The sequence below is a fragment of the Bufo gargarizans genome, chromosome 4 (assembly GCF_014858855.1).
Source record: "Bufo gargarizans isolate SCDJY-AF-19 chromosome 4, ASM1485885v1, whole genome shotgun sequence".
Classification (NCBI taxonomy): domain Eukaryota; kingdom Metazoa; phylum Chordata; class Amphibia; order Anura; family Bufonidae; genus Bufo; species Bufo gargarizans.
Window position 1 is genome coordinate 480,951,528 of NC_058083.1, and position 20,470 is coordinate 480,971,997.

General features: G+C 43.0%; 1 protein-coding gene across 3 annotated transcripts in view; it reads left to right on the forward strand.

The window, feature by feature from the left end:
• The window catches only part of VPS54 (VPS54 subunit of GARP complex), a 78,055-nt gene that overhangs the window by 33,112 nt on the left and 24,473 nt on the right, over window positions 1-20,470 (forward strand). For all 3 annotated transcript variants that reach the window (XM_044289317.1, XM_044289320.1, XM_044289319.1), the window contains exons 7-12: window positions 340-725; window positions 4,254-4,380; window positions 4,501-4,608; window positions 8,567-8,622; window positions 15,136-15,232; window positions 16,804-17,147. In XM_044289317.1, coding sequence (XP_044145252.1) covers window positions 340-725; window positions 4,254-4,380; window positions 4,501-4,608; window positions 8,567-8,622; window positions 15,136-15,232; window positions 16,804-17,147 — 1,118 coding nt within the window. The remainder of the gene's footprint in view (window positions 1-339; window positions 726-4,253; window positions 4,381-4,500; window positions 4,609-8,566; window positions 8,623-15,135; window positions 15,233-16,803; window positions 17,148-20,470) is intronic.

Here is a 20,470-nt window from a genome sequence, read left to right on the forward strand (position 1 = left end):
AAACAGAGTTCACACAGCCAGTGCCCATGCATTGCAGACCTCTATTTGGGGTCCGCAGCATGGGGCCCTTACGCTCATGGGCATGAGCACTAACTCTATGACTGTGGGAAGAAAGCTGAGGATTTGGGGTTCTTTAAATGACCTGCATGTGGTAGATAACACCCTACACTGTGGTGTCCAGCAATATTTTCAGGGTCTCCTGACTGTTTTTGTGTGTCCCTCCAAAAGCAAAAATCTGATTGGTCCACTTATCACTGAGTGGATATGTACATGGATGTTAGCTGAGGTCCGCACTGTTCTAGATGGTCACCACCTGCACATGTTTCTCTCTTGTTCCAGCTGAGCCACTATTTGGACATTATCGAGGTGAACATCGCCCATCAGATTTCCTTACGCTCTGAAGCCTTTTTTCACGCAATGACCTCCCAGCACGAGCTGCAGGACTACCTCAGGAAGACTTCCCAGGCTGTAAAGATGCTGCGGGACAAGATCTCTCAGATAGACAGAGTAATGTGTGAGGGATCTCTACGAATCCTACGGCAGGCCATGACGAGAAATAACTGTATTAAAGTGTACAATAAGCTGAAATTAATGGCTACAGTGCACCAGACTCAGCCTACAGTTCAGCTCCTGCTTTCCACCTCTGAATATGTTGGGGCCCTGGACCTAATAGCAACAACTCAAGAAGTTTTGCAGCAGGAACTTCAGGGCATTCACAGTTTTCGGTAAGTGACTTATAATAACACTATTTGTTCTGTTTTACAAGGCACTCCTCTTGATAGTTACAGTGATGCCCACTGTCCCTCCTGTCTGCCTGCCTAGTACTAAGGCCACATTCGCATAAGGCAGCGGTGATACAGCCGAGTCGCGCCATTACATCACCACGACCTTAAAATAGGTGGTCATTTATCAAATACGCCTAAATTAGCAGTATTTCTGGAGCAGATTGCGGCGCAAAGGTCCTTTTGTGCCGCAATCTGTGACTTCTCCCCACTCACGCCAGATCTAAAAAAGTGAGGGGAGAAGGGGACTGGCCTGTAGGCCCGTCTAATTTACCATTTTCTACGCCTGTTTTAGGCTTAGAAAATGTAAGACAGCTCGGAAGCTGTCTTACATTTAGAGGTGGTGGAGGATCCACAAAAGTTATGTAGGGGTTTATAACTCTTAATAAATGTGCCTCATAGTTCATGGTGAAATAATGTGCAATTTGTTAATACTATTACCTATGTAAATATCCGGCGCACCCACCCTTGAGAAGACCCCAGCTTCCACAGTCAAGACAGCTGGCCCTCTCAGTAGTCACAGCCACACCTCTTCCTAAGCCCACTCCCCTCTCAGTAGTCACAGCCACACCTCTTCCTAAGCCCACTCCCCTCTCAGTAGTCACAGCCTCATTCCTCAGTAAATCTTTTAGCGTATTTGATCATCATTCAAACAGCGCATGAAGGTAAACCTTATGCATTTCAACCAAAAAACAGCAAACTGACTTCACAATATGTTTTTTACACTTCACTGGAAAAGTAAGGCTATAAAAATAGGCAGGTTCTTTAAACATCGGTGATCTGAGGCTCGTTCACATCAACATCCTATATAGCCAAGAACTGGATTGGTTTCCAGGAAGGGACCCAGAAACCAAAAAAAAGGGTTTAGTAATGTCTTCCCAAGCTGCCATATCATGACCTGCATACTCATCATACTGTTTGTGTGGACACCGCCACTGTGCCTGTACAGTCAGGAGGGGGCAGCGGCTGTAATACACAGAGTCTCGCTCGCGGAGATCACAGGAACCTGTGCCCTGGGCTGTCTGACCATATTTCCTGTTATTAGGGCATTGTGATGACCCTAATAACTGCCTGTATACCATTAGTATATAGGTTAAGTCTACTTTCACAGGATCCTGATCAGTTAGAAAAATGCATTGAAATGCCGGATCCGTCTTTCCGGTGTCATCTGGCAAAACGGATCCGGCATTTATTTTTTTCACCTTTTTATTTCTGTCTGCGCATGCATTTCAGTATTTTGAATGCCGGATCCGGCACTAATACATTCCTATGGAAAAAATTGCCTTCAAGACATCCTGAACGGATTACTCTCCATTCAGAATGCATGGGGATCTACCTGATCAGTTCTTTTCCGGCATTGAGCCCTTTTGATGGAACTCGGTGCCGGAAAAGAAAAACGCAAATGTGAAAGTACCCTAAATAGACATTAAATGTAAGTGGCAGTAGATTAAAAGAATAATTACTTGTATAACCCCTTCATGAACATAACGACCTATACAATAAATAGGATGGTCAGTGTATGATGCTGTTAAATAATAAAGGCTGCGGCAGAAGGGGCTTTTTCTTGCTAATTTGCAAATTATAAAAAGGAATAGAGAATACAGAGGCAGTAACGCCACCCCTGGGCACTTGCCGAAGCTCATTGGCATGAGTTCAAAAAGTCATTTTTTTTTTTATAAGATCTCGGCGAGGGACAGCACCAATAAAGGTACCATTGTAATGAGGGCAAAGGAGTCTATAACCTGATCTGAGCGGTCTAAAAGGCTCAGATTAGGTGACAGACTTCCTTTAATTAAGAGGACCTGTCACCTCTTCTGTTCTACTAAAGCAAGGATGCTCCACCTGCGGCCCTCTAGCTGTTGTAATTCCCATCATGCCCGGCTGTAGGCTGATAGCTGTAGGATGTCCGGCCATGCTGGGAGTTGTAGTTTTGCAACAGCGGGGGGGCCTCAGGTTGGGCATCCCTGTACTAAAGCATTTTATTTCCCGTTAGCGGTGAACGAATCATTTCATATCTGTCTAATTCATTGAGTCGATTTTGCAAGGAGCTGCTCTACTGCTCAAGAGACTTCCCCTTGATTCATAGGGACAGACATCTTGCCCAGCCTCTAGCTGCTTAGGATATCTGACTTTTGAACTAATTTGATTCGTACAAATTGATTCGCTCATTTCTATTCCCCATTTACGCTAATAGTCATTCTGGGTCATCTATTCTTCTAACTGGACTTTGTTCTGTTCCTCAGTTATTGCTTCTACAAGTTTATGAATAAAGGTAAAACTGGGTGTTATTAGTTGGGGGTGGGTGTCCCTGTACAGTCTGACTCTGGCAGTACTGATTGGTTAGTGTAGGGACATACCCCCAACTGGTAACAGTTGTACCTGTATTATTAAACTTCAAGTAGCAATAACTGAGGAATGGAACAACTTACAGTTATAAGAAAAGATGATGACAGGTCCTCCTTGAAGTGTGTGTATGGCATTGAACAGGCTATATTTTCTTCAGCGCTGGCTGCTTCTGCTACTGTGATGATGGCCGCAGCTTGCCTTACAGTCTGAAACCTACATCTAAGCTGCTGCATTTTACTTTGGGAGACAAAAAGGCAAAAGTCACAAACTAGTTGGAAAAGTTGACGTTTGTTTGTGATAGAGATGTGAGCCGGAGGTCTGTCATCGTGCTGTCGGTGTGAAAAGCGATCTTGATCAGTGTACAACTTGGATGACATGCTGTAATATCCGTATGTACCGCAGCCCTCCATTGCTACTAATGCAGTGTTAGACTAATGTGTAGTCGCTTTTTACCCTCGCTCTGTGAAGAAGCGTTCCTTATTATTCCCTACAAGTAACATCACTTCTTGTTAAGAGCCGCTCCTCGGTAATCCGCCGATCTTGAATATCGAGGCGCGCACATAAATCCCAGCAGACGTTGTAGTGCGTGATTTATGTGAAAGCTTCCCCTTGCTCTCATCGTGTCTGCTGTCTGTAATTTCAGTACATTGAAGAGTATTTTGAGAGAATAGGACAGGAATATTCAGAATGTGTGTCTCGAGTGTACAATAAGACCGCTACATTGTGATTATCTTACCGTCTGCTACCTGCTGTTATTACTGTGGCTGCCAGCGGTACAGTCTTTTCTGTGAAAGAGGTTTTCCCTATCGCAAAAAGTGAAGGCGGCATATCCCTACGATAGGTGGGAAGCTGACTGCCAGGACCCTGATCCTGCATCGGCAATGCCTAGTACTAAGAAAAGATGCTCCAGAGTCATTTTATGAGGAATCTAAGTATTTACTAAAACAGACATGTCAAGAAAGGTTACAGAGTTCTTTAAAGATGGTTGGCAATACTGGCAAGGAGGCACAATAGGGATATATTAAAATATTATGAAAAATAGTCACGTCACTATTGTGAATCCTGATTTCATGGTGGACGTTGAAAGATGATGGTTTTCTTATTTTGTTTGTTTTGTCTCCACAGACATCTTGGGTCCCAACTTTGTGAACTGGAAAAGCTCATTGATAAAATGATCATCGCAGAGTTCACATCCTATGCTCGCACTGACCTGAACAGATCTTTGGAGGAGGAATGGCAAGTGATAGAGGAGGTGTGGGAATAGCTTTGTATACAGCCATGTTATTGTAACGAGACAAGTTTTAGTTCAATGTCCGTTAAGTTTCTGCAGTTTTCCTGATAACTCCTCCATTTATTTATTTTTTGTCCGCAGGAGAGACTGGTGTCGTTGGTTTTTGGGTTATTAAAGCAGAGGAAGCTGGACTTTTTCGAAATCTACGCAGATGAAATGATGGCAACTGCAAAAAACATCATTAAGCAGGTACTGACCACTGATTCCTGTGGCTGAGCCCGTCAGATATTGGTGATCTGATCCCTATACTGAGAATCTTAGGGGACAATTTTTTAAACCCTACGCTCTGAAATTCTGGCATCAAAAAGTTGCAAAATATGGCTTTGCGACTTTTTGGCCTTATTTGCTGTACCTAAACCTTCAAATACACTCTATTAAAATCTATTCTAAAAGTGAGGGAAATGACAGTGGCAGAGGTCTGCTCCTGTTTTGACAGTTCTCTTTGATCTCCCCTTCCTTTCTCTTAGTGGTAGAGACAGCAGCAGGAGGCTGTACACAGCAGATCAGAGTGTGGAGAGGGAGGAATGCACACACGAGGGAGTCTGAAGGCTGTGCACAAGTGTAGAGAGAAAGCGGGGAACCCAAACTCTGCAGGAGGAGGGAAATCACACTCTTCATCACCAGTGACTCTGTCAGCACAGAGACAACAGATCCCTCATGAGCTGTACAAGGGGAAATCAGTTCAGGAATGCGTGTACATAAGGGCTAGTGAAGCATCCTAACGTCCAGCATGTATTACTGGGAGGGACACATACACATGAACCAAGTCTGAAACTAGGAATAGGTTGCAAGTTAAATATCAGGGGGTCTGAAAATAAATGAGCTTGCATCCTTAAATGTAGTGCAACCTTTCAACTGAAGATAACCACTAACATATGTGAAGCTCTTTTTTGCTTTGTCAAAGGTTTTTATAGTCTAGTCAAATTTTTGCTTTTGTTTGTGGGATTGCCCATTTATGGGCAGCGCTTACATAAAAGCCACCTACGGTATGTTTGGCCTGGGAAAGCCCAAATTTGCAGGGGCTGTCTCTCAAAATTAAGGACAGTCTGTTCAAATTCGGGACTGTTGGCAACTATGGACATGGGAGAGATTTATTGCGCAAGTGCACCAGAATGGAGTACATGCTTTGTGTCAAATATGTGTTTTGGGCACTCTGTTACCCCTATCTTGACAGTTTAAAAAAAAAGTATAAAATGTAAAAACGGGTGGCTCTCCTAATACTATATGGAAAGGGTGCACTGACCTCTGTGATTCACCCTGTCACAAAATACGAAAATTGAAAAATATAGATTACAAAGGGGGGTTGGCACTCCTATTTCAGAATCACTCCAAGAATCAATTTATTTATGCTGAATACATCAATTAATTAAATATAAAAACAATTAAAACATGAAAGAGTATATCAATACAGTTAATAAAAATCAGTACTATACCATATGTAGTGTTATAACCATAAAATAGTCAGAACAATACGGTTGGCATGACTTTATCCAATTTACATAACGTCCACATTATATTTTATATATCTCTTTATACAGCACAGACTGGAGTTTTACTGCAATTAAAATGACCTAATGTCACCTATTCTAATAAATGTCCAGCATATAAATTGGTTGCTACAGAAAGCAGTTAGTGATGTAGTTGCTGAAGAAAAAGATGTTAGTAATATATTTTCTATTGCGACAGTGTCATACTTCCACGGAGTTTAAAAGCCACTTGTCGCATTTTTCAGGCATCCTTCCCATGTATAATCCCATTTGTATTGTTCTAAAATGTCAGCCAGTAAAAAGGTAATAAATATTGCACTTGTTGGAGATGCTTGTTCTCAGCTGTGTTGGTCAATTGATTAGTACCTCCACACATTCATGTCTGAGTTAGTTTGGTCAGCTTACTCACGGTTATGTAGAACGAGGTCTCGGTGCCTGGCGTGGCGTCCCACGTGGTTATCGGCACTCCTGTCTTACCTCCGATGCTTCCTCCTGCTTGTAAGTCTCTCCGCTCCAGCGCCGCTCTTGCGCATGGACGGCTGTTGGTTTAGTCGAGCGAAGCTGTGGGCCTGTCACGTGGGAAAATCAGCTGCCCGCTTTTCACTTTGGACAAAGTATGATCCTGGAGTAGTCCTTTTAAAAAAAGTTAAAGCTGGTGGTCCATTTTAAAGTTCATGCCTATGGGGTAGTGGTACAACAGACACGTTTCGGAACATATACACTGTTCCTTTCTCAGTGGTTAAAATGCAGCTGACATTTTAGAACAATACAAATGGGATTATACATGGGAAGGATGCCTGAAAAATACGACAAGTGGCTTTTAAACTCCAAGGAAGTATGACACTGTCGCAATAGAAAATATATTACTAACATCTTTTTCTTCAGCAACTACATCACTAACTGCTTTCTGTAGCAACCAATTTATATGCTGGACATTTATTAGAATAGGTGACATTAGGTCATTTTAATTGCAGTAAAACTCCAGTCTGTGCTGTATAAAGAGATATATAAAATATAATGTGGACGTTATGTAAATTGGATGAAGTCATGCAAACCGTATTGTTCTGACTATTTTATGGTTATAACACTACATATGGTATAGTACAGATTTTTATTAACTGTATTGATATACTCTTTCATATTTTGGTTTTTAATTTATTGATGTCTTCAGCATAAATAGATTCTTGGAGTGATTCTGAAATAGGAGTGCCGACCCTCTTTTTAATCTATAGTTTTCAAAAAGTGTCTAGAAAAAGAGACATGCACAAGGTTACTAGTGGAATGCTTAAATTACTTTAATATTACCGTATTTTAATATTGCATAAGATGTAGTGGGAAGTTGGAAAAAATTCCAAAAGGGGTGGAATTGAAAAAAAACTAACACAATTCCGACACAGTTTTATAGGTTTACTTTTTATGGCATTCCCTATGCAGTAAAATTGACCAGTTCCCTTCATTCTCCAAGTTAACACGATGGGCAAAAGAAACAAATCATTTGCATCTCAAGCTGGCCATACACATTAGATAGATGTCAACCATGTGTATGAAGCCCTGAAAACTCACCCCCAGTGGCAGATGTTGGGGAGATAACGATTTAGGTTGTTGGATTTCTACATGTTCAATTATTTTATTTTCGGGCAAGCCATGCCCATTGATAATTCATTGCCCCCATGATTGTGCCATAAAATTGAGCTCCTGTTGGCAACCATAGGTGGTCATGGCTTGATTGTGTACTTCTTGTGATTAACCCTCTATCTTTTTCTCTCATACCTGTTTCGATTGTGTACTGCCAGCCACACAGTTTGCTCTCACCTTTAGATACTAGATGTTACTATTTATCCTACAGTACGTGTTCCCCCTAAGTGTTTTAGACATGACGGAAGAAATCGGCTTGTCCACGGCAAAACCAACCTGTTTTAAAGAGGAGCCTGTCCCCTCTCCAGACATGACTCTTTTAGTAATTGCTTGTATCCCCCATGCAATAACAATTCTGGAGCATTTATTCCTATGACTCTTATGTTGTGTCCCTTCTATATTATTCCTGCTAGAAGTTATGAATAAATTGCTAGCAGTTTGCAATAAAAGTCCAGATGGGTGTTACTATTTGGGGTGTGTCCCAGCACAAACTGAGACTGTCCAATCAGTGCTGCCAGGGTCCGACTTTGCAGAGAGACACCCGTCCAACTGGTAACACCCAGCTGGACCTTTACTGCAGACTTCTAGCAATTCATTCATAACTTCTAGTAGGAATACTAAAGAAAGGGAACAACATAGACTCCTAAGAATAGATGCTCCAGAATTGTTATTACATGGGGAATGCAAGTAGTGGCTAAAACAGACATGTCAGGAGAGGTGAAAGGTCCTCTTTAAGTAATTTTGCCACAAATTTTACTCTTCGAATTGCAACCTGCCCTCAAATTTGCTGAAGACAAATCTGTAAACGTGTAAATAAGACTTTGAAAACCCCATTCACGTCATGTACTGTACACAATTTTATATTTTCTGTGACAGATCCTCGTCTGAATGTCGCCTATCTGTTCTCATTTACGTATTACGAATATGTCAAGCGTTTTGAGTCCTTCACGTCTGTCTGATCTGCTTGGCTCCTTGTATCGCTCAATTTATAATTTTCTATTCTTTTTTGTTTGTTTTCTTCTCAGTGTGTGGTCAGCACAGTCTCCCAAATTGACGAGATAGACGCTGAGCTTGTCACTAAGTAAGTATGTGTTGCCAGTGCTAGCAGACACCGCAGGTATATCCTCCTGAGGAATTATAGCTGCTGTATACTGTTCCTTCCAGCATTTATCCCTGTGTATTATTATTATTTGTAGACTAAGTTTGACCAGAGGTCCTGAGGAGCAGGCTGTTCTGCAGTCGCAGATTTCTTACTGCAATTAAGTTAGTGAGTTTCTGGTAATGGCTTGGAATAAGAAGAAAAACGGCCAGACCACCGCAGTCCTATAGATAGATAGATAGATAGATATATATATATATATATATATATATATATATATATATATATATATAATTTTTCTTCTTCTAACTGTACTGTAGATCAGCAATGGTAACGTGAACATTAATTCACTGCGCCTTGTAGGGACAGAGTGTACAAAAACACTTGACAGGCACAGTATGACACTGAAGAACTGCAGGGGCCGGTGCCACCATGAGGTTCTTATGACTTCATTATGCAATCCTTCCAGTGAATATTGGTAATTGTCAGCCTGAAGCTCTTTTAGACATGCTACTGTGTAATAATGGGGTAAATCAGTGGCTGCTGTATATCTTTGGCACAGCTTATCCAGGTGTTTACAATAGCATTGCACATGAAAAATGAAGGCACACACAATTCATAATTGGGACCTTTACCGGAGTTTAAAGTGCAACTGAGTTTTAGAGTTTCTCGCAAGTTAACTTCTGCCGTTGCTGGGGACATTGTAAGGATCCATTTCAGCTTCCCCCAATGCTCTGGTCTGCTGCTTCATATTGACTTCTAGCTGCCCCAATGTGCTGCTCCTGCATCCAGCAGTTCTTCTCAAGCCTAGTAAGGCCCCTTTCACATGGGCGAGTATTCCGCGCGGGTGCAATGCGTGATGTGAAAGCATTGCACCCGCACTGAATCCGGACCCATTCATTTCTTTGGGGCTGTGCACACGAGCGGTGATTTTCACGCATCACTTGTGCGTTGCGTGAAAATCGCAGCATGCTCCTCTTTGTGCGTTTTCCACGCAACACAGGCATGAAAATCGCAAGCATCCGCAAGCAAGTGCGGATGCGGTGCGATTTTCACGCACGGTTGCTAGAAGACTATCGGGATGGAGACCCGATCATTATTATTTTCCCTTATAACATGGTTATAAGGGAAAATAATAGCATTCTGAATACAGAATGCATAGTAAAATAGCGCTGGAGGGGTTAAAAAAAAAAAAATAAAAAAAAATAAAAAAAATTTAACTCGCCTTAATCCACTTGATCGCGCAGCCGGCATCTCTTCTGTCTTCTTTCTTTGCTGTGTGCAGGAAAAGGACCTTTGGTGACATCACTCCGGTCATTACATGATCCATCACCATGGTAAAAGATCATGTGATGGACCATGTGATGACCGGAGTGACGTCACCACAGGTCCTTTTCCTGCACACAGCAAAGAAAGAAGCCAGAAGAGATGCTGGCTGCACGATCATGTGGATTAAGGTGAGTTAAATAATTTTTTATTTTAACCCCTCCAGCGCTATTTTACTATGCATTCTGTATTCAGAATGCTATTATTTTCCCTTATAACCATGTTATAAGGGAAAATAATACAATCTACAGAACACCGATCCCAAGCCCGAACTTCTGTGAAGAAGTTCGGGTTTGGGTACCAAACATGCCGATTTTTCTCTCGCGCGTGCAAAACGCATTACAATGTTTTGCACTTGCGCGGAAAATTACGCATTTTCCCGCAACCCACCCGCCTCTTATCCGGGCAAAAAACATGACACCCGTGTGAAAGAGGCCTAAGAGACCTTTCAAACAACCTTATGCCCTCTGAAACATACGGTCCGTGACCGGGCCATATGTCCCGGAGCGGCATTGATCGTGCGCACAGGAGCACACAGCATCATAGATTACAGTGATGCTGTGCACATCGGGCCGCCCGCGGGGCTATTGTCCCACACTCAGAAGATCATATGAGTGCAGGACAATAGTCCCGCAGGTGACCCGAAGTGCACAGTAACCTATGATGCTGTGTGCTTCCCTGCACACGATCAATGCCGCTCTGGGATATATGGCCCGCTCATGTCCCGGAGGGCATATGGTCGCGTGCAAGGGCCCTAAAAGTGAGAGGACAGCAAAACTGCTAGAAGGGAGACCCCTAGTAGCAGAGATTTCAGAAGTGTTTTTAGGGTGGATAACATGAGAATGTGTAATCAAAATGATTTAGATATGTTCAGGTTCACTTAAAGTAAACTTTGGGAAGAAGTTGTTTGAACAATTAGGGTACATTTACACGACCGTATTATTTTTTTTCTGCATCCGATCCGCATCCGTTCCACATTTTGCGGAATAGAAGCGGACCCATTCATTCCTATGAGTGAATAAAATGTGCGGACAACATTCAGTATGTTGTCCGCATCTGTGTGTCCGCATTTCTATTCCGCTAAAATATGAAGCTTGTCCGTACAGATCGGTCCACAGCAGCATTCAAGTCAATGGATCCGCAAATTGCAGATGACATACGGAAGTCATTTGTCCGCAAAATGCACACACACGGTTCCGTTATTTGCAGACCGCAAATCGGAAAGGATTACACACGGTCGTGTGAATGTACCCTCAGTGCCAAGGAAAAAGTCTATTATCCTACAGTTTTTAAGACGTTCAGATAATTCTCTGCTCGCCTTCTCATGTACACTCCCCAGTAATTATTGTCCACTTTGCCTTCTCATCAAAGAAGGAAGAAAACTATATTGTGCCATCTCCAGGTAGGTAGTACAGAGATTGGCAATCTCCATAAGTCCCATAGACTTTGACTGGAGCGTTCACAGGCATGCCTTACCACCACTCTATTCAAACCCTTCCAGAACTTGGGGCTCTGGACCCTTCTTTTAGGGATCAGTGGGGACAGTCATACATTGGTCACCTATCTACGGGTACTTTCACACTAGCGTTAGAGGATTCCGGCAGGCAATTCCGTTGCCGAAACTGCCTTCCGGATCCGGAAATCCGTTTGCAAACAGATAGCATTTATTTCCGGATGCGGATCCGGCTTACAAATGCATTGAAAGACCGTCATGCGCAGACCATGAAACCGGATCCGGTTTTCCGAAACATTTGGTACGGCATTAATACATTTCAATGGAAATTAATGCCGGATCAGTCATTCCGGCCAAATGCCGTAAGGGGGACTGAACCGATGCATATGGAACGGATTGCTCTCCATTCAGAATACATTAGGATAAAACTGAAGTGTTTTTTTCCGGTATTGAGCCCATAAGACGGAACTCAATACCGGAAAACTTTAACGCTAGTGTGAAAGTACCCTAAGGCCTCATGCACACGACTGTATTTTCAGGCCGTGTCTGAGTTTTTTGCATAATTGCACGCGGAGCCATTCATTTCCATAGGGCCACCAAAAATGCAGACAGCACATGAATGTCATCTGTGTGCTGTCCACTTCCATGCAGCCGCTTCACAAATGATCAAACATATCCTATTCTTGCAGGAATAAAGAGATGAATCCAGCATCGAAGTTAAACAACGTTGTAGGTTCCTTCATTCAAAATAGCACAGATCCATACAGTGACAGCATCACGTCAGTGTTCCAAATAATAGTCTACGCTTTTCAAACAAACGTGTTCTTAATCATATCCTTTTCTTGTCTGTTTTGGGGACAAGAATAGACATTTCTACTAAGAAGTTACAGCATGCACATGGTCGGTATCCATATTTTGCAGATCCGTGGTTTGCGGACCACAAAATGCATATGGTTATGTGCATGTAGCCTTAATAGATGTGTGATACGTTTGTCACAGGATAACCCTTATACAGTGGGGCCAAAAAGTATTTAGTCAGCCACCAATTGTGCAAGTTCTCCTACTTAAAAAGATGAGAAGCCTGTAATTTTCATCATAGGTATACCTCAACTATGAGAGATAATAATGAGAGAAAAAAATCCCAAAAATCACATTGTCTGATTATTATTTTTTTTAAATAATTTATTTGCAAATTATGGTGGAAAATAAGAATTTGGTCAATAACAAAAGTTCATGTCAATACTTTGTTATATACCCTTTGTTGGCAATGACAGAGGTCAAACGTTTTCTGTAAGTCTTCACAAGGTTTTCACACACTGTTGCTGGTATTTTGGCCCATTCCTCCGTGCAGATCTTCTCCAGAGCAGTGATGTTTTGGGGCTGTCGCTGGGCAACACGGACTTTTAACTCCCTCCAAAGGTTTTCTATGGGGTTGAGATCTGGAGACTGGCTAGGCCACTCCAGGACCTTGAAATGCTTCTTACGAAGCCACTCCTTCATTGCCCGGGTGGTTGTTTGGGATCATTGTCATGCTGAAAGACCCAGCCACGTTTCATCTTCAATGCCCTTGATGATGGAAGGAGGTTTTCACTCAAAATATCACGATACATGGCCCCATTCATTCTTTGCTTTACACGGATCAGTGGTCCTGTCTCTTTGCAGAAAAACAGCCCCAAAGCATGATGTTTCCACCCCATTCTTCACAGTGGGTATGGTGTTCTTTGGATGCAACGCAGCATTCTTTCTCCTCCAAACACGACGAGTTGAGTTTTTACAAAAAAGTTCTACTTTGGTTTCATCTGACCATATGGCATTCTGCCAATCCTCTTCTGGATCATCCAAATGCTCTCTAGCAAACTTCAGACGGGCCCGGACATGTACTGGCTTAAGCAGGGGGACACGTCTGGCACTACAGGATGTGCGTCCTTGGCAGTGTAGTGTGTTACTGATGGTAGCCTTTGTTACTTTGGTCCCAGCTCTCTGCCAGTCATTTACTAGGTCCCCCCTTGTGGTTCTGGGATTTTTGCTCACCGTTCTTGTGATCATTTTGACCCCACGGGGTGAGATCTTGCGTGGAGCCCCAGATCGAGGGAGATTATCAGTGGTCTTGTAGGTCTTCCATTTTCTAATAATTGCTCCCACATTTAATTTCTTCACACCAAGCTGCTTGCCTATTGCAGATTCAGTCTTCCCAGCCTGGTGCAGGTCTACAATTTTGTTTCTGGTGTCCTTCGACAGCTGTTTGGTCTTGGCCATGGTGGAGTTTGGAGTGAGACTGTTTGTTTGAGGTTGTGGACAGGTGTCTTTTATACTGATAACAAGATCAAACAGGTGCCATTATCACAGGTAACGAGTGGAGGACAGCGGCGCCTCTTAAAGAAGAAGTTACAGGTCTGTGAGAGACAGAAATCTTGCTTGTTTGCAGGTGACCAAATACTTATTTTACCGATTAATTCATTAGAAATCCTACAATGTGATTTCCTGTATTCTTTCTCCCCATTCTGTCTCTCATAGTTGAGGTATACCTATGATGAAAATTGCAGGCGCCTCTCTCTTTTTAAGTGGGAGAACATTTTTAACAATTGGTGGCTGACTAAATACTTTTTTGCCCCACTGTAGCTGCTGTAAACTGTAAGTACTTCTCCATAGAATATATCCAATGGAGATCCGTTTGGTGTTTTGCAATACTTCCATATTGCCAGTGTAACTCCTGCAGTGATACTGATTTCTGCATAGGACATTTCTTAATGTGTGCAGACTATAACAGTGATGATATTTAGCCATGCACGTTCTCCATAATACTGGGGCTACACAGTGATGCGGCATCAGCCAAATATCAAAGTACCATTTTACTATAGTCGCTCTGTATCCCTAGCATTAAAGGGGTTGTCCGGTTTTAGGAGGACACTGAGCCACACATGGGATTCTCCTGCAAAAAAGAAATGAGCGTTTCTTACCTGACAGATCATATGCTGCCGTTCTGGTTTTCCCGGCCGGCCTTTGTTTACCTGGCTGCAGCAGTGACGTCATGTTGACAACACGTGACCGCTGCTGCCATTTATTGGCCTCCCTACCCAGTGGGACTTGTTGAGAAATCCATACTCATGTGGTCCCTGTAGCTGGATTGTGACTCCCTGACTGTCTTCACCTGACCCAACAGTGATGTGCCACTTGGGTACACGTCGCCGCTGAGGCCAGTCATTGGCTGCAGTGACTCAGGTGACCCTGCTCATGTGGACGTTGACAGACCAGGACAGGAAGTTCAGTGAAGGCAGCCCAGGAGCCTGAACCAGGCACCAGAGACCAGATAAGTAGGGATAGATGAAACAACATTGCAAAATTTTCACTAAAGCAGATCTATCATTACAATTTGATGTCCTGACATGACATGATGTTACACCAAATGGAAAAAAATATTGTGCCTTTTGAATAACAGTTGATAAGAAAGAATATGGCAGAATCGTAGTTGACGATGACCGACGTGTACAGGCCTATACAGTGTGACTGCGCTTATTTGTGGAGCAGTATGCAAAATCTGTTCAGTTGTGCCCTGCAAGCAACACTGTAGATCTCCGCTTTTCAGACCTGAATTTTCTGGTTTTGGGTAACTTTATTATTTTGCATAGTGAATGATATTTCCAATAACCATACCCATATTTAGCTTCTGGAATATCTGTATTGTGGGATGCATATTAATTGAAGTTTTGCTGCCCTAGGCTTGCCGATCAGATGCGGATGATGAATTTTTCCCACTGGTTCGATTTGCTGCAAAACATTTTTTCCAAGTTTACAGTTTTCCTTCAGAGAGTCAAGGTGAGAAGTCTGAATGAACAGTGTCCTTGGATTTTTAATAAAAATGCTTTGAAATATGGGGAACAGTGCAGTTAGGCGAGGTAAATACTGAGATATATTGATGTCATCTGGGTAAGGTTCTTATCAGATTCATCACTTCCAATGTGTCATCTGGGTAAGGTTCTTATCAGATTCATCACTTCCAATGTGAAAGCTGTCTGTATGCCAGTACAGATAATTCATTAATAGTGTGATCATGAATACATGACGAGCCAGTAAAAAGAAATGAAAAGCCTCCTTCTTTTATAACCATGGAATATTACCACTATTAGATAGAGAATCTAATAAAGCAGGAAATTGCATTCTCCACTATACTCCGAATGAAGTCAGAGGCACAGTGCTTTCCAAGTTCTGCTGCCAATTCATTCTAGTGATCAGCAGGGGTCACAGTAACCAAATCTCCACCATTGTCAGAGCTCAGACAAGCAAGGGTTGTCTCACAAAAGCAATTCCTCATCAGCCTTTAAAGGGGTTATCCAGGACTATAAAAAGCTCCCCCTATACGCCGGGCCCCTCACAATGAATATACTTACCTGGCTCCCCGCCCCCTGAGCTGCTCCTGGTCCCCACACCGCTGCTGCTCCTCCCCGTGTGCGGATGAAAATATCTGTGTTGGGGAGGGGGGGGGGGGAGAGGAGCCAATGGCAGGCGATGACTGGGACCAGCTTCCATAGCATCGCGGGTGAAACTAGGGAGGCTCGTCCCCGTCCCTGTCTCCCATTGGCTGCTCCCCCCGGCACCAGATGTTTTAATCCGCGCTTGGGGAGAAGCTGCAGCGGCGGTGCCGGGACCAAGAGCGTAGTGCAGCAAGGTAAGTATATTTATTGTGAGGGGCCCTGTATATGGGGGAGCTTTTTAGAGTCTTGGATAACACCTTTAAATGTATACTGTAGATTTGTGTGTTACTGAGTGTCCTTTCGATATGCTTTGGGTTTAATATGCATAATATCTGTGCTTCTTTGTACAATTATAACTGTGAAGGAGCAGTTCTTTATTGGGCTTCCATAATGTTTATTTTAGTTATATTATTCTGTGTTTCAGCTGCACAGCTAGATGCAGTTCACTCAGAAGCAGGAGGTGTATCCCTCTGTAAAACCTGCCAGCACTGTACTTGTTGTGACATCATTTACCTTACTTCCGACTGTTTTTTTTTCAGCTCTGGAGCTCACAGAACAGATAAGGAGAGGGAAATCACACTTGCAGAAAGGCAGTGTAGAATCAGTTGGTTTATCAGGCTCAGGCACGTCCCCACTTCCTCTCTGCCATCTTCTGAATCTCTGTTACCAGAGATGGATCTTGCCTGACAATAGGCAGTAGAATGCAACTTAGGTGGAAGTGAGATTCGTAGTGGCCATAACTTTTATCTTTTAAATGAAAGTTATACCATTCTCTATTAAATTAAATGAAATTGTATTAAAGTGCAGTGACTCTTTAACTGTACTGGAAAGCTAAAGACTCTGTGCTTTCCTGTTTCTGGAAATATATTATGCAGGTCTAACTATACTTTTATTTTTCATTCTATTTCCACGTAGGCCACAATAAACGTTATCCGCAGTGTTGTGCTCATGGTCTTGGATAAAAACCAGCGGATCAGAGAACTGGAGGTAATGGCAGCTCAGAAAGACCTAGCCAGAGAAGGCAAAGTGGACAACGAGCTGGCTTACTTGACTCATGAAGGCTTGTTTATAAGTGATGCATTCAGCGAAGGTGAGCACCCTCCTGCTGCTACCAACACTAACTTTCAGAGGAATGCATCACCCAGCAGTAGTGACCCGTCTGGCAGCGATTCTGTATCTGATCCTGAATGCACTACTGACTCATCCTCCAGCAAAGATCACACACTGCCTTCAGTTACCCCAGGGGGAGTAGAAATAATGTGAGTAAAATTAGACTTTGTAGAAATTTGCCTTGTGAAACCAGAATTGATGATCATGAGCATGTCGTTCAAAATGGCTGACCTGTGTTTGTATGCTGCCGGTCATCTAAGGCTACTTTCACACTCGCGTTTTGTGCAGATCAGTCATGAACGGATCCGTTCAGATATACGATCAGATAGAACGGATCAGTTTGTATTATCTTTAACATAGCCAAGACGGCTCCGTCTTGAACACAATTGAAAGTGAATGGAGAACGGATCCGTTTTCTATTGTCAGTGAAAATGGATCCGTCCCCATTGACTTACATTGTGTGTCAGAACGGATCCGTTTGGCTCAGTTTCGTCAGACGGACACCAAAACGCTGCAAGCAGCATTTTGGTGTCCGTCTCCAAAGCGGAGTGGAGACTGATGCATTCTGAGCGGATCCTTTTCCATTCAGAATGCATTAGAATGTAAACTGATCAGTTTTGGACCGCTTGTGAGACCCCTGAACGGATCTCACAAACGGAAAGCCAAAACTCGAGTGTGAAAGTGGACTAGGGCTGACGTGGCAGATATAACATCTTCACCGTAATACATAAGTGTGTATTGCATTGTGCTGTAGAACCTCTCATGTATTTGCTGAAAGCTCATTGCATTTTTTAAACGTTTATTATGCTTTCTGCCAATAAAGCGTACTCGTTGTATATTGAACAGTTATACAGCTTTTCAATATACCTTATAGCGATTTGCGGGCAGTCTCACTCAAGCCTATTGATAATGATTGTCATGTGATGGCTTAGGATCACACCACAGAATGTTTAGATCTAGCCCTAGTATTAGCTTTTGATATAAACTGCACAGATCCCAAATTCTCCTTTGGCGTGTAGCAATAAGGCTAGGACTACATTGCAACTAATGATAGTGAATGTGGTCACATTGCAACCCACAAGTTAACATGGCCATGATACGACATTGGGCAGAAGTCCAAATCTGCTGGGGGGTCAGCGTGACCACATTCACTATAGTTAGCTGCAATTCCAGCAGAATCTCCCTGAGCTGGACCAACCTCTCTGGCTCTTGCACATGGCACATTTTGCAGCTCTAGTTTGTATGGAGCTGTGATATGTCTGCTATAAAGGCACAGAGAGCCTTCATACGCTTCTAATACCGTACAGAGTACAAAGCTAACAGAAAATAAGTCGTGGCATGCTCCGTCAGACTCCATATGTAAGAAGCAACAGAGCAGAGACCGTGCACAGCGAGCCTTTTTTTTTGACAGAGTAGGCAAAACTTTAATGACCATTTTTTTTCAAGAGATTTCCAAGCGACATCCCATCAAGTAGTGATTTAAAAAAATCTCAGAGAAATGACTTGACTGGAGCGATTTTGAAAGCATTTTCAGTCAATCCAATACTTTCATGTAGTATTGTGCCATCTTGAGGCCTGAAGGTGGAATTACATCATTTCCATGAAATTGGGTCCTGCATGAGCAACAAAACTGAGCATTGCAATGGTAACGACGGTGCTAGAATATCGCTCCGATTTATTGTGGTTATTAGACAAAGAAAATATTAAAGCCTGCTGGTATGTGAGTGACTTTCTGATGGCACTGGTTAGTTTTAAAATACAGCCACATGATTGTACTGTACATTATACACTCAATGCAACCTGATAGAAATGATGGCTTGCTGCAAAATGTGGCATGCATTTCTGTGTCAGGCAGATATGTAAAAAATTACAGGTCTGGTCTGATTAGGCACTATCAGATATACATCAGTTTTTTTACGTATATCTGTCGCAGGTTATTTGCGCCGCAATCGGCAACTTTTCCTTGCTCATGCCAGGTCTAAAAAACAGGGAGCGGAGTGGGCGGAGACAGGGATGTTTTAGGCATAGAAAGTGGTCTAAATTTAAGCCAGCAAGGAAGCTAGCTCAAATTTAGACCAGCGGTGGATTCTCCGAACCTCTTCATAACTCTTCAGCAACTTTTCATAACTTCGTTGGATTCACCGCCAGATCACAGGGTTTTAAGACTGGCGTCTTAAACGCTGGGCTTGATAAATGACCCCTGGCTCTTTTTCCACAAGAGGATAGAGGCTACTTTTGGGTGGTGTAAGTCTTGGTGAGAGGGGGCACATCATTAAACTGTGAGAAGCAGGGTGGTCATTTCAACAAATTCCCGCAATCTAACCCGTTTTGACCTAGCTGTTAGGAGGTGTTGGGAGCAGTGGTTATGTGAGGGCACGCGCACTCAGCAAACAGGCTCTGGACAGTTCAGACCGGCCTACAGTAGAGAGGATCATTTGAGCAACATCTACAGTTTCATTGTCCACCATCCACATGCAGGTGGCACCTTCATTACACACTGTTGTCTCTGTCTGGACTATTTCCAGGTGCTTAGCAGCTACTGGTGTGATGATCTGCGGAGCCATCACATACGACAGTCGGTAACCCCTAGTAGTGATACGGGGGACAGTAACAGCATCCCCCGACCATATGTGTTCCTCTCATGGTAGGGCTTCCAAATGGGGTTTTCCGTAGGATAATGCTCGCCCACACACAGCAAGGGTTTCCCAGGAATGTCTCCACCAGTTTACAGCACTTCCTTGTCTGCCCAGTCACCAGATTTCTAGGACCAGCTGGGACGCCAGCTTCAGCAACATACAAGTGTGCAGGATCTACAGGCCCAGCAATAACATCTCTGGGCAAATGTGCTGCGGAATAGCATTCAGAACCTCCTTGCCAACCATATCTCATCTTGTATCTAGGCTAGAGGGGTCCTAGAGCCTCCTTACAATTGTACAGTTTTTCCGATGAAATGCTCTAATATTGTAATCCCTTCCATATGTCTTCATTACATTCACACACATTCAGTTCCTACAGCTCCCCGTTGGTGCAGTTTTGTTGTTGTTGTCAGTGAGTGTATATTCAGCCTAGCCACCACTTCTCAGGTCCGTGTGCAGATCTCCATCAAAGCAAAAACTGTGCTGCGCTATTCCTGCTCTGTGTGGATCCGGCAGTCCTCCTCATTTACCGCTATGTGTTCTTGTAAACCATCGCTCCTCAGTTTCATACCAAAAACCTTTCACAGCAGGCATCCGTTTTCCAGAATGACCCTTACAGTGTACACGGCGCATCGGTTCAGAATTAATAAATCATTAATGGGGTCATTTCTAACTGCACTAAATGTCTATCCCCCTGCTGTTTTCTGCACAATATCGTGCTCATTTATTATTAAAGATGGTTGCGTTGATGCCATTGTGTAATATTGTGAATTTACCTCTCCTCGGCTGTAAAGGCCGAGAACTGAATTAACCCTTGTCAATTTTTTTTTTTTTAA